This window comes from Theobroma umbraticum, unplaced genomic scaffold (assembly GCF_002168275.2).
Source record: "Theobroma umbraticum cultivar Fairchild unplaced genomic scaffold, ASM216827v3 scaffold_56.0, whole genome shotgun sequence".
NCBI lineage: Eukaryota > Viridiplantae > Streptophyta > Magnoliopsida > Malvales > Malvaceae > Theobroma > Theobroma umbraticum.
In genome coordinates, this window is record NW_018397256.1 from 8986285 (window position 1) to 9001194 (window position 14910).

Below are 14910 nucleotides of genomic sequence, written 5' to 3' on the forward strand. Positions count from 1 at the left end.
GACACAGTTGCTGAATACAAGTACGCATTCCTATGGGCTGAGGACCTTGGAGAAGATAATTTTGATCCAAGGTAGTAAGTATATTCTTCATTTTATGTGAATAAGATTTTCAATGTACTAAGTCCTTCATGTCGAACTCCTAATCTTGTCTGCATACGTACATACTTACATGTCAAACTCAGTATAGCTTGGTCTGTAACCTTGTTTGCACCCGCAATTATTGAGAAATCACAAAGCCCTGTTCATTTTTAGATTTTTACCCTCATTTTTCAGAGTTACTAGAACTGAAATTTAGGTTTTGAGCTTAACGAGGGACTGAAGATATCACAAAGAACTTGATCCAAGGTGCATCATCGAATCACAGCACGCTGAAGGAATTCAAGAGTGCACATGTTGGTTGCGTAAACTATAGCAAACTCCTCTCGAGAACAAGTCCCCTGTTTCCTAAATTATATATATAATTAATCTTATTCATAATTTAATTTGAATTGATAATATTATAATAATGTAATTTTAATCAAATATAATAATATAATATAATAATAAATATTATATTATAACTTCATTTAAATGATTTATATAATTATTTTAAGGACTCGATATGCGGCTTAATTATTATGCACAAATAATTTTTCAAACCATAAAACATTCCACTGATATATGGACTGGGATGCTAAGTACCGTACATGAGTTCATTTGAGTTTGAATATGAGACAAATATTTAGGCAGCATCTGGTGTAAGAGATGTAATTATTTAAATTACATTTACATTATGGGGTAACAGAATAACCAACCTTGCAGCAAAGTAATATAACAGTAATGAAAAACCAATGGAGTCTCGTGTTGCAACTTATTCTACAAGGTTAAAATATCAATTTAACATTTTTGCCTTTCGTCACTTGGCAAAATTGTCGAATCCTTTTTCCCTCACCCTGATCACATGATTTCGTTCTTCCTGCTATTGAAGTCCGAAATTGTTAGGGTTGAAATCTGAACTTTTTGCTTATTCTTTCTTCTTTCTCTTTTTCTTTAAATCTGATTTTTTCTTCTTTTTTTTTATTTGGGTTAGGGTTCTTCTTCTTCTTCTTCTTCTTCTTCTTCTTCAAATCTGGGTTTTCTTGATTTGGTTTTAGGGTTCAATGAGGTCTGATTTATCTACCTTTTTTTTTTGTAGGAAAACAAGACTCTAGCCATCAAGTTTTGACTCTTTCACAGGTAAATATCGGATTTTTAGCCAAGATTTTTCTTCCATTTTACTTGTTTTATTTGTTGACTTTGCTGAAGATGGAATTACTTCTTGGTGTTCTTGTGTTGGCTTGCTTGCTTTCTTTTGTATCTGCTGATTTACAAGGTAAAGAGTTACTCTTCTGTGCTTGTGTCTGCCTATGATTTCTTCTGTCTGTTCTACTGCTTGGTTTGGTATACACTGCTGGTTTGCTTGCTATTGTCTGCTCAAACATATTCGGCTAAGGCACCTCACCTCTGGCTTTGAACTGCTTTCACTTTAAGAACAAAACATAATGATAAGTAACAGAATCCACATATATCAGCATCTACATCAGGAAAATTTCTTTTTCTTTAGGACAAAAATGAGCTAAAAAGATATGTTAAAAGTAAGAGACAACAAGTAAATATTGCAATTATAAAGGAAAGTTTGTGAGCTGTTCTTTAGCTAGTTTTTATAATAAAATTTGGCCAACATTTTCTGGAATTCTATTCAATGAGTGATTTTCATAAAAGGGAGAGCTCCTTAATTGGAAGAAGCAGAAACATCGGCAAAGAAATTGGGTTTAAATTTGGCACTTTGCCTACCCATCTGGTCTGTATGACGTATGATTCAGATTTCAGACAGCTAACTTGCAATCTTTTGAAAATTATTTAATTTGCCCACCTTCCCTGTAATATAGTATTACAGCTCAAAACTAAGATATCTGTCTAAATCCTAGTTGGCATTTATGCTTAGCCTAGAGAAATGGCAATGAGCTTGACCCTTGATTTGGGGGTTGGTTTCATGTGTGTTTATCTTGAAAACAGTGCTAGCAAAATCGTTATTTGACTTTTTTAATTGTGTAAATAAACAAATATGGTGGCTTGTTCAGGAACAAAAGATATGTTTGGAAGGAAGTGGGAAATTAGAACTGACTTTGCAATGAAAATCATTGGGACTAACATGATTGGGATAGAATTTGATTAGATATGAACAAGACAGGACAGCTGAACTGCCAATTTGATACCTCATATACACATTATCTCATGGTTGTAATTTTAGGAAGGAGGCTGGCAGCAGCTCATTTGTGTGTCCTGCAGATGTCTGTTTTTATTAAAAACACGTGATTTTTCTTTGTTTCTTTCTTGTATTTCCTTTCATGTTTATTTCATCTTGCATGCTAATTCTGGTTGGACCTTTCATGTGTTGCCCTGCCTTCCCTTCTTACATTAGAGCTGCAAGGACTGTTTGTGATTTGGTGCTAGCTTTGGATCTGTTGGTTCTTGGCTGCATTTGCTATATGATTAAAAACAACAATTGAACGAAGCCTGATGTTTGTTGGTTGAATAAGATTTGAATACATAGCTAAAGTAGTGAAGTCAGTGAGGTAGTTTAGTAAATACTATATAGCTCATATAAGGAGCACCAAATATTAGAAACTTGTTTTCCCTATCTCATTTGAATGCTGGATGGGTAAGTTTCGAACACACATTGTTTTGTTCTTCATATTGGTTGTCACAATCAAATGAATCAGATGCTAATATTATTGATGAGAAGTAAAATAACAAATTCTGACAGAAAAAAGGGCCTGCACAACAGGAAGTCATAAATTTATAGAATGTAATAACATTTGCTATTTAATAGTCTTTTAAAACATGTAGAATTTTAAAAAAAAAACAATAAAATAAAACAGCTATATAAATTACTTTTTAAGGAGAACTTCACATGTATAGGGAGTATAAAACTCTCATTCTTTGTGAAGGCCTCCTTTATCTAAAGTAGTGTCCTCTTTCTTAGAGTATTGTTTTCCTAGTGTTTCTGCTATTTATTTTCTTGGTATATCTCTCCCTCTCTCGCCAGTTATTCTCTTATCTAGGGTTGTTTCAAAGCCGAGCCAATTTCTTTTATTTTCTGTTAATCATGCTCGTTCTAGGGTTTGGTTTTTTGCTAACTTTATTTTGATTAAAGTCATTGATTGATGTAAATAATATTATGACACTGTTGTAGTACTAAATATTAGTCAATTTTTACCACCAATGCAGGACGGGGACAAAAATCATGGCTTCGCGATTATTTGTGACTGCTGCAGAGAAAATCAGGCCGGCAGCCATGAGGCGGCAAGCCCTGTCATTGACTGATGCAGCCGCCTCCAGAATCCGTCACCTTCTTCAACAGCGTCAAAGACCGTTCCTTCGATTGGGTGTCAAGGCTCGTGGTTGCAATGGCTTATCCTACATCCTCAATTACGCTGATGAGAAAGGAAAGTTTGATGAATTGGTTGAAGACAAGGGTGTGAAAATATTAATTGATCCAAAAGCTTTGATGCATGTGATTGGGACCAAGATGGACTTTGTAGATGATAAACTCAGGTCTGAGTTCATTTTTATCAACCCAAACTCTAAAGGGCAGTGTGGATGTGGTGAATCTTTCATGACAACAGCTGGTACTAGTGGCGGAGCTGCTAAAGAGGGTACTGATTGAAAATTACTGGAAGACTTGTAATAAGATAGGATTTGTACTAACCAACAAACTAACGGGAAGAGAAGTTCAGCATACAGGTGAGCTTTTATAGCAGTTGCTGCCAACTGATTATATGAGTATGGGCTCAAAACATTGCTCTAATACTGATGCTAGTTTGGCATCTGAAATTCATTCCATTTGTTGATGCAATTGTTGTGTTACATAAGTTCTGATAGAAGTTGAAGTAGTTCATTATACAAGCTAAAATATTAATCAATGTTTGAAAATTTAATCAGCTAGTAGGGGAAAGGTGAAAGCAAAAATGGTTCTATCAGATGATGAAATTAAGAGGCTGTTTCTTATTTAGGGTTATTCTATGCCCATTTTTTTTTAATTTTCATTTTAGCATGCCTTTGTTTTCTGCTAAGTTCATTTTGATTAAATAAATAATATTAGGCAGAATACTTAGATAAGTCTCTAAATTATATAAAAAAAAAAGTGTCAGTGTTTACTGTTATATAGTTAGAACTGGATAAGAGGGTTTTAATCAAATAATCCTATCAACGGTATAATGTCTAAGCATGTTTCCTGTTACATGAGCATTTACCTGGTAAAAACTGGATAATATGGTTTTAATCAAAAGCACAAGTAATAATCCTATCAAATTGGTTAGTGGTCTCAAAACCCAATGCATTTTAGTTAGGGCATGAAGATAACTATGATGCTAGTTTAATGCAATTCTGGGTTTTGGTCAGTCGCATCACTAGTAATGATAATGTAATCTCTTTAAAAATATTGATTTATGTAACATGAAAGTATTTCCACCTCCTGGCAATTACCAATTAGGGTTGTTGTGAAGGAATATTTGATTTTGTGCTCCATAATTAGCTCTATCCAGTAGAGTAATTGTGGGTCCTGATAGAATAGTATGCCCTTTATAGGCTTGTAATAAACATTAAGTATGTATTGGAAAAAAAGCTGGAATCAAAATGAAAATTACAAAGGACAATCATCAACCAATGGCATCAAAAAATCAAGTTATTAATCAGCTTTTAATACAAGTATCTCATTATAATAAAAAGGTTAAATGTCACATTACTCTTAATTTTATTTTAAAACGAGTGTTTTATGGATTGACCGACACTCAATGTAACGGTATGTTTTGGTTTGTAAAATGAAATAAAAATTGTAAGAATAGAATATAACATAAATAATTATTTTATAATTTCATAGAATGATGTTTAGTTAGTTAAATCATATAAAAGAATATGTAAAGAATAAATATTAAAATATCATTTTGCCCCTCAATTAAAAATTAATATTTAAACCTCTCATATATATATATTTATTAAAGTTTTCGTCTAACATCATTTTATTATTAAATAAAATAATAACTTAAATTTTAATTAAAAATTTTAAACACATTTGTTAATTCCTACAAAAATATCATCTCAACTTTTTTAAAAAAATAATAAATGTTTTTACTTACCAAAACAAGAATTTTTTATATTTTCTTTTTCTCTTAACCCTTTTGCCTTCTTTTTCATTTTTTCTCATTTTTCACCCACCGTTGGCAAGAATCTACTCGCCGGAGTTGCTGATCTTAGGCTGCCTTTTGCCATCTGAAAATTGGAATGAGGACTAAGAGGTAAGACAATACTCTTTTGATTATGCCTTTCATTAAATACACTATATTTATGGCGCTTTTAGAAAAAAAAAAAAAAAAGGAAGGCAAAGCTTACATTTTACCACAGGTATATATTTCTGGTTTTCACAATTAATGAAGGGCATTCAACATATTGATTTAATACAAAGACATGCAACTTCCAAAGATTCATGATCGCTCATCTTTCTAATAGCTGATTTTTTAACTATACCTTAAATCAAATTGGAATATATAACTTAACTGTTCAACGATATAATTCAATTCCGACCAAGCTCAAGAGAATTGTATGGAAAAGCCACTGCTGGTGGTCCTGACATTAACGGGGCCAAAATCATCGAAATCAGAGTCAGAACCCATGTCATTATAATCATTCCACTCACCAGGGGAATCCTCATCGTGGTCATTCTTTGTAAGAGGGACATGCAGCTCAGATGTTGGAACTGGAAGAGGCTCTTCATTGAAATACTTGTCATTGAGCAGTTCCATTGCAGTAGCTCTATTAGCTGGGTCATAACAAACAAGCCTTTTGACAAGAGAAATTTCATAGGGGGACCGATTGGGTAAGCAGGCTTCTAAACCAGTTGGTTTTTCTATCTTGGCAAAGGAAATTGTTCTGTAATCAGGAAGTTTACAACAGCTTGGCCAGACCTCTTCAGTCAACTTTCCCAAAACACTGATGATTCTTCCAAGCTGATCAATGTCAGAAATCCCTGGAAAAAGGGGCTCGAGAGTTAGCAGCTCTGAAAAAATACAGCCCAATGACCACAAATCCACCTCTAGTCCATAGTCTGTTGATCCATAGAGTAGTTCGGGGGCTCTGAACCAGCGGGTACCAACACAAGATGTGAGGGCACCATGTTCATCATCCCCCCCTTCTTCAGCCTCGTATGAGTAAGAACTCTTGAGAGGATCATCTTCAATGTCACTTATGGTACCTGTTGCAAGACAAGATGTGTTTCCGTCATTAATATTTGTTTCTTTGTCAGTCTCATCCATGGCGTGTCGTTTAGCCTTGAGCTCAACAAACTGTCTAAAATATTCTTCTCTACTCATATCCTCCTCCACTAGGTTATTATATCCTGGATTTTGTAAACTGTCAGTTCCAGGGACAGAATCTAATGGTGGAGAAATGTTTTCCTGATATCCTGTGTTCTGCTCGTATGATTGTTGGTTATCATTGTCAGCAACAAATCCGGGCTCCATGAGTATCCTTGCCTGAAAACAAAGCCAAACAGACATATGATGTATAGAAGATAACAAATTAAGTAAATAGCACAGTTCTTTTATAGACAATAACTCATAGAGTACTTGGCGTTCTTCAGAAACACACTAGAGACACTAATCACACCCTTACAAGAATATGTACCAAGGCTGTGAGATAGATGTTGTAATCAAGACTAACTACTCAAAACTAGCAGTTGGAGAGTTTTAGCAGCCGAGTTGTCAAGTTAAGACAGCCACCAAGGAACCACTGATACTTAGTGGAGACAAAATCTCCACTTCTTTCAATTCCTTGATCCCATCATTCTTTTGATATACCTAATATGAAACATTAGAACATGAAAAGCACAATATGCAGACCCAGACCAAAATACACAAAATTTAAATTACTGAAAGCATGTTACTAACAACCAAAACAAATGACATTGATGCCAAATCTTGACTGCCTGTGCCTGTTCTAACTGTTTATTGACACCGAAAAGTCATATTATGATATAATGCATGGGGCCAATGTGCTAAGCTTTCCTGTAATTATCAGGAAACCAATAGCACGTCCTAATGATATTGTAGCAAGTCAATAGAAAAAGCAACAGTCTTTCATAATTTAGCATCAACACCTCTTATTGATGCAAATGCATCACCTCATTTACCATTACAAATGCAACATTTGGATGAAAAGACACCCAGAATGCAGAAATTTGAAAAAATCCCGTCAAACCCAAAGCATCCAAATTTTCTTCTCCGAACTTCGGCACAGATCAATTTGATCACATGATTGGAAGCATCTGCTAAAACAACAAAGGAATAGACATAGTTTGAGAACAAAAAATTTCAACATATTCCTAGTCAGATTATTATTTTACAAACTGGCGGTGGACTTTATAAACGCAATGAACGGGTTTATACACTTGCTAAATGGTCATTGAACGTAATCATCGGGCTATTACGTTGAACAATTAGAAGCTCTAGATTTATACACTTGCTATGTGTCCCGTTAAATTAAAGCAAATTTTCCAATCAAAACTAAACTTCATTCAAGATCACCAGTCACCACACCTTTCTTCCCAAAGCTTCACATTTCAACTATATATCTTGTAAGAAGCAATAAAAAGGAAAAGCACATACATTTCGCAAAACCGAAGTTCCCCAACAGAAACCGTTAACTCAAAAAACCAAAATCAAACTAAAGCTAAGAAAATCCAATAAAATTTACCTGGCCAAAATCAGCTAACTTAAGAACCCCATCATCAGAAACCAACAAATTCCCAGGCTTTAAATCCCGATGAACGATCATGTTCCGATGACACGCATCGACTCCGCATAAAATCTGAAGCATCCATCTTTTAACTTCTCCAAGTCGGACCCCACCTTCCTTTCTTTTCGCTTCGCGAATAACCGCCGCTAAATCGGTCCTCAAGAACTCCAAGACGAGCACTGCGTCCTCGTCCTCCCGCCAGAAGTACTCGTGCAAAACGACGATGTTGGGGCAGTTTTGGAGCATTTGCAAGGCCTCGATTTCTCGGAACGCCGATTGGTAGTCGTGAACTTCCTTGAGGGCGACCATGAGGTTGTCGGAGAGTCGACGCCCCCTGTAGACGTCGGAGTAGGCGCCTGAGCCGACGCGCTCCATGATCTCGTACTTGGCGACGATCTCGGGTCTGGTGTGGATACTCCAGCTCTTTGGTAGTGGATGCTCCATTTTTCTTTCTTTGTCTGATGATTTTCGAGGTGCCCTTTTTTCTGTTGTGCTTGGAAGAATCGATTCAAAAGAGGAAAGAGCGAGCATAAGGAGTTAAAAGCAACGACGACGTTTAATGAAGTGGGGTTACATTGCAGGACATGGTTTGGTCCGGTCCACAGACAGGGCTTACAGTTGGGCCCATTACTGGGCCCGAATCAAAGCCCACGAGGCAAAGAGTTCTTTTTAGCAGATGTTCTTCCGCGGCCTAATTGCACTGCTAAAATGAGTTCCATGTAGGGCACAGCATAGTTTGTCCAAAAGGCTCAATGTGAAGTCAGGGACGGATCAGAATTGGTAAGCCACAATCAGACAACATTAATTTTTAGAATATTAACCTAATATTAATCCGAACGATAAATTAATTTTGATTTGATTCATATTTAAAAAAATATATTAAAATATCAATAAAATTTGAAATTTGATATCATGAAAGACATAACTATTATGTCTGCATACAATCCAATGATCCCATACTTTGTTTTGCTGGGCCGATGATTCCGACACCTCCGCGTGATTAGACAGGAGAGGGGAAGTTGCCTCCTTACATGCATTTAAGAAGCCGATCTACATTCCCCACGTCACATTTATTATGGTTCAGTCCTTGTCCTGAAATCCACTGGTCCCTTCCTTGTTCTTATCAGGGAGACAATTGGACATGGCAAATTGACAATTTTTAAGCGAATGAACTTAAGCCTTTACAAATACTAGAAGTCTTCGAAGAAATGGATGATTTTCAGTGGTGCATGTGCTTTGAATAAATGGAAGATGACACACAACCACCAGTGAACATTGCCAAAATCCTTGTCAAAAGGGAGATTGTTGATCACTTGGAAGCAATTAATATCTGATTTTGTTGATCAAATGTTGCTTATTGCTTGTAAATTCCTTGTCTAAGCAAAACGATTCTATTATCCATAACTCTTATAGCAGGAGTTCGCTTGCACTATCTTTTCTGCTCAATGATTTTTCAAGAACAGGAAGATATCGAACAAAGAAGTAACATGAGATCCTAGCTGAAGGGTAAAAAACAAATGACCGGTGGATAAGGAGTTAAACAACATATTTAATTCATAGCAAGTTATATTTTCAGCAGAAACCACAAAAGACAGTTTTACAAAGTAATAGTAATAATACACGAGAGAATGAACAATTCCCTCTGTCTTTCTCCCCGTCAGTTTCTTGGTCCAAGTCATTGAGTGCCCAAAAACATGAAAGCATCGATGAAGTTTGCTTGTCAGGAAGCAGCAATTGTCAGTGGCTGATGACTTTGAATCCACAGCCACACCATCTCCTAATTAAGCATCACATCCTCCACAGACCAAACTCCTGCAACAGATAGCAAATAATTAGTACCATATATGCACCCAAGGCAGTGAAACATTTGCTAAGTGGTCTTATATTCCATATCGGTTAAGTTGAAAGATTTATAGTAACCTTATTCAGGTCAAGTCTCTTCACCATGGTTACTTTGTTTTCTGATTGCAATGCCCTCAAATTGGTACAAACCAGACCAGAGCCTTGGGATGCCTTAAATAAATCTAACCATGTAGTGTGATCTGAATTCATAGGAAACTTTTCCTAGAATGTTGATCCTATAAAAAAAAGGGCATTAATAGAAGATATGGTGCTTCGTTCAAAAGCATTGCCCAAACAGTTCACTTGTCTTTTCCATTTTCCTCCCTGATTCCCTGTTCTAAGGGAGGCTTTGGCATGATGGAAAGTTCCAGAAGACTTTTTTTAACTCATCAAGGACCAAAAACAAAATTTAAGGGGTACCCCCCCTAAAATTCCAGTCGTCTTTGTTTCGGAAACCTATCCCTTCCAGTTGATCAGTGATAATCTGACAGAACTCAGCCTCTCTATGACCATGAGGATTCTGTAACCTTGTCTGAATCATTTGTTACAATGGTACAACACAACTTAAGAATGAACACTAATATACCAATATTTTCAAATGACAGGAATAAATCTTACGGCTTAAGCAACCAAAACTAACAAAAGAGAAGAAATGAACTACTTACGCAATTGAGCAGCCAGACCTTCGGTGCCTTTTCTTCCTTGCCACCTCCTTCCTCCTTGGGGGTTGAAGAACAACCTTGATTGCAGTATCAAAAACTGCTTTGACATTCTGAACAGTCCACAAAGATCAGGTTTTATTCATTAAAACATTTACAAAAAAAATACACAAAAGATATATATATATATAAAGAAGGAAAGGACAACAGAACAAGTTTTAATATAACGACATGAAAAATTCACCTGCTGAGTCTTGGAGCTGCATTCAATATAAGCAGCTGCACCAATTTGTTTCCTCAGTTCCTCTCCCTGTGTAGCATGTTCTGAATGAGCTACTTTACTTTATGCTAAAACCCAAATACTATCCACAAATAATAAGTTCACAACAAAGCTAAACTTAAGAAAAGCATTACCTGAGCAGATGTTATGATGTTAGATCCCATTTGATCAGCAAGATATGCTCTATCCTCCCGCAGATCTGATATAGATAGAAAGAACATAATTCAATGTTACTCATCAAATCCTTTCAATCTTTTTGAACATAGTTCTGTGCATAGTTATAAGATAAAATAGTTCTGAGAGAGCTGCCTACCTAGCTTTGTTCCAACCAGAACAATCGGAACATTTGGTGCAAATCGACGTAATTCTGGCATCCACTGTGAACAAATCAAATGGATTATTTAGGATATTGGATATGACACAGTAAAACAGCTCCTGACTTGATGCCATTAATCCAATTTTCCTAACATCAAGATTCCATTAAAAGACATTTGTGCTGAGAAAGAATACAAAGCCAACAGCCATTTGACTTTAATTTGAATTGGAATAAATCCACTTTTTTCAAACATGATCTAAAAATAGCAATAACCAAAAGACCTTTCTTTTTTTTTTTTTTTTGCTTAAAGAACAGAAGAAAAGTTAAAAGTAGAAGACATTGGCATCGAAAATAGCACCTTCTTGAGAACATTTTCATAGCTTGCTCTGCTAATTAGTGAGAATGCTAAGACAAATATGTCTGCACCTCGGTAACTCAGTGGCCTTAACCTGCTATAATCCTCCTGACCTTTGAATCAGATGAAAAACGAAAACTCAATCAGAAAAGAAGCATCAAGCAAAACCCATCAAGTTATTCAACCAACATAGCAAGCACCAAAGAAGAGCTCAAGTTTACATGTAAGAAAATCCAAATACCTGCAGTATCCCATAAACCCAAATTAACAACGCTCCCATCCACAGCCACATTGGCACTGAAATTGTCAAACACTGTTGGTATGTAATCCTGACACAGAGAAAAAGCAATAAAGCTTGAGAAAAAGAGCAAGCTTACTACTCCTAAGTTGCGTAAATAAGAAAAAAAAATACCCAGGGTGTAAACTTTTGAGAGGAACCACTCCTGAGTTTCAAAGTACATCAATGCAATAAAACAAGGATAAGAGTGAATTTCAGCAGGTTGGTTCTTTAAAGAACTTACAGTTGGGAACTTGTTGCTGGTGTAACAAATGAGCATACAGGTTTTACCAACAGCTCCATCTCCAACTGTAACACATTTAATGAACTTTGAAGCACTCATCTTCCTAAACCGGAAACACTGGTAGTTCTTTAGCTACAGCACTAATATATATTAAAACTCCTTGAAAAGTTCAGTTAAAGTAAGCTAACTGCAGCTTCAGGGTAAAAGACGAATATAAAAGTTAAACAAGAGAAAGCAGGAGGTAAGAGAGAAAAGTGCTCTCAGATGAGTTGAAGAGTGAGAAGATGATAGAGCAGAAGTCCCTCTTGTTAAGTGTAAGGAGAAAAACTAATAAAAAAACACATCAGCTTGTGAGAGAAGTAATCATCTGTAGTCAAAGGGTCTTGCAGCACTTTATCGTCCCTCTCAATAAATTTCAAAACTCTAACAGATAAATATTTTGAAATGCAGAATATGGGCCCCCTCTCAAACGGCAACCTATGGCCCTTCTTCATTGTTGGTTTCCAGCTTGTGTTTTTGACATTATTTATTACTCCTAAGGTAGATATGATTAAACAAATAAACCTACCATAAATTCTAGTCCAATAAGTTTCACCTGCTCATCCAATTGTTTAAATTTCCATTGAGCATCTTCAGTATTTCTCATGGCTTTAAATGATATGTAGTTTCCTTTTACCAATAGTTCAATACTTAACTCTTGAAGGATTGATTGAGTCCGAACCTGAAAAATAATATTAGTATTACAAAGTTTAAATATTTATCCCAAGTTCCAAAACTCTTGAACAACTTACTAGTGTCAGCAACTTCATTCAATCTTTGATAGTAAGTGATTGTGGATTCTTTAATGTTAACCTTGCATGTTGAAGCCTTGTGAAACTCAACATTATCATATCTTAACAAAGAGATGGACCAACTTGTCTACCTTGAATTAAGGTACCAAAGTCTTAATAAATTGCCCCATATTTTTGGGCATAATAAATTTATATTATTTTGAAAAGATCATCCTATTTTACTGTGGCCAAAAGGTAATTCGAAAAGACCCAAGGGCAGCATCATTTTCTTAAGGCCCAGAACAACGGAGTAATAATCCATTGTCAAATGTCTTTTCTGCATCTATGCTCCACCTAAAAAACACAGTAACAGGTGGAGAAATGGTTTCTTTAATACTTCACTACTTTAAACAGTTTTTTGAACCGAACGCGACCGTTAGATTCATTCAATCTATTACATGAACAATCGTGATGTCCTCTTGTCGTTTGTTCCTATTTATCATACACTTGCAAACTACTGCAAAGGACAAAATAGATTAGCCATATTTTTCTGCAGTTGCCCACCATGCTTCTTTCCATTCTTGGCCCAAATCTCTATTTATTTTTTGTTTTCAGGTGTTCTTTTACTCAAGCCTGTATTAAATAACCGTGGGGTAAGAAAGTATTTTTCTTCCTGCTTTGGTCACCAGGTTTCTGCTTTTCTTGAAAGAATGACCGGTCTTGGGGGACTGTGTTTTTGTGTTTCATGTTATTTATGTTTGATGGCAAAGGTTTGTTGGGTTCGTTGGCATTCAATGCTTAGCAGGCGGGGCGGAAAAGAAAGGGCAAAAATTGATTGGGTTGTTCTCTTGTTTCCATTGTAGAGTTTGGTTTTTTCACTTACCCTTGAATTGCCACAACTTGAGTGTTAGATGGACTCAAGGAAGAGTTAAACCTGAACAAGAAAATGGTGTGTTCAAGTACAAAGAGTTCACCTTAAGTGCAGTAATAATACGAAATTATTATCACAGTATATTGTTTTTTCTGCCAAAAATTATTCTGTTTTTCTCAGAGGAGAAAAGAAAAACTGGGTTGTTTATGGGGAGCAAAGAAAAGATCTTACAAGATCTAGCTGTCTTGAACCAAACTCACAGTAGATGTCGACAAACCATCACTAAAAATAGTGACAGTGTCCAAATTCGCTGAAGAGACAAAGTGTCCCTTAATTGGAGGATATTTGACAAGTTTGCAAATTCACTGGTTCATTACACTTGCATTATTTGAACAAACACGGTTCACGCGTCTATGAATGATGCATTCTTCACGTTCTTTCAAACAGGCAATTTCAGCTAAGCAAGCATTTCCCCTCCTCCCCTCGGGGGAGGGGTGCTTTGTTATAGGCCTAAATCAAATACCAAAATCTTACAATCTCCTTGTTTCCTTTTTGGTTGGAAAAATCAGACATTGGGAGACTTTGTCACCCTCAAATTTCCTAAGAAGCTGACAAAAGAGACTTGAACCTGCATTCAAATCTTGCAAATGCTTCCTCAGACCTAAGTTGGAGTCATGATTTAACTATAGACCAACCAAATGAACTAATACAGAGGCTTAAAATTAAGTATTGAATCATAAAATACAAGTGCAAACCACTACACGATTGGTTTCTGCGATAAAGGATGATACTACAAGCTTTATTTTGTATCTGTCCCCTCTCTCATTTCCTAATTTACGTCACAGTTTATCAAATGATGAATAATAGGAAACTATGGAATAGGGGATACTGTTGGAGTCAATAATTTACTTATCCCTCAACTCCAAAAGCTCACTTGTCCAGAGGATTGGATTTGTCATAGATTGCCTCGGAATGCTGAGTTTTCATTTTCTTACTCTTTTTGTGGTTATATTCAAAAGGATGGAATCAATGATACCTATCTTTATTTTGTAGTACTTTATTTCAGAGTTCAATGTCTATTTTTGTTATTTTTTTTCACTCACCTAAATGCGATATAAAAAAACAGTATAATAGAATGGAATTGAAAGGATTGGAACCAGACCAGACAATAAGCTCCCATCAAAATTGAAGTTCATACTTTGGGGATGGGATCCGATATTCTGGAATTCCAGGAGGTTAAAGCTTATCTGATGTCCGATCCTCCACCAGCACCATGAGTTGAAACATGTCAGCCCAAGTTTCCTTAGAACCTCGTTAAACTCATAACTAAGGCCCCAGAAGGTGAAAAAAAAGTCAAACAATGGAGAAGCTGAAATAATTTCACTGGCCTCGTTAACGTTTTTTTGGTCACCATTTTTGTCAGAATGATCATGCAGATGTCACGGGGCGATTCTTAAGACCACTCTCCGTGCGGCCTTGGGCTCAAC

At 36.0% G+C, this 14910-nt stretch overlaps 3 protein-coding genes across 4 annotated transcripts; 1 reads left to right on the forward strand and 2 right to left on the reverse strand.

The window, feature by feature from the left end:
* The first annotated feature begins 707 nt into the window (after positions 1–707).
* On the forward strand, positions 708–3995 carry LOC110410870 (iron-sulfur assembly protein IscA-like 3, mitochondrial). The gene is made up of 3 exons (XM_021420777.2): positions 708–982; positions 1175–1215; positions 3250–3995. The coding sequence occupies exon 3, from the start codon at positions 3266–3268 to the stop codon at positions 3686–3688; it is 423 nt and encodes a 140-aa protein (XP_021276452.1). The 5' UTR covers positions 708–982; positions 1175–1215; positions 3250–3265; the 3' UTR covers positions 3689–3995.
* A 1008-nt stretch (positions 3996–5003) lies between these two features.
* CAK1AT (CDK-activating kinase 1AT) lies at positions 5004–8320 on the reverse strand. 2 transcript variants are annotated; one of them, XM_021420776.2, is made up of 3 exons: positions 7768–8320; positions 5575–6548; positions 5004–5289 (listed from the first exon to the last, which is right to left on the reverse strand). In XM_021420776.2, exons 1-2 carry the CDS (start codon positions 8251–8253, stop codon positions 5607–5609), a joined length of 1428 nt encoding a protein of 475 aa, XP_021276451.1. In that variant the 5' UTR covers positions 8254–8320; the 3' UTR covers positions 5004–5289; positions 5575–5606. The 2 variants fall into 2 exon arrangements, with proteins under 2 accessions (XP_021276451.1, XP_021276450.1); XM_021420775.2 differs by lacking the exon at positions 5004–5289 and having other exon boundaries at positions 5325–6548.
* Positions 8321–9340: 1020 nt separating this feature from the next.
* Positions 9341–12179, reverse strand: ROP9 (RHO-related protein from plants 9). The gene is made up of 8 exons (XM_021420177.2): positions 11783–12179; positions 11503–11590; positions 11265–11374; positions 10904–10967; positions 10725–10789; positions 10555–10620; positions 10317–10423; positions 9341–9621 (listed from the first exon to the last, which is right to left on the reverse strand). The coding sequence occupies exons 1-8, from the start codon at positions 11879–11881 to the stop codon at positions 9591–9593; spliced, it is 630 nt and encodes a 209-aa protein (XP_021275852.1). The 5' UTR covers positions 11882–12179; the 3' UTR covers positions 9341–9590.
* Positions 12180–14910: the final 2731 nt, after the last annotated feature.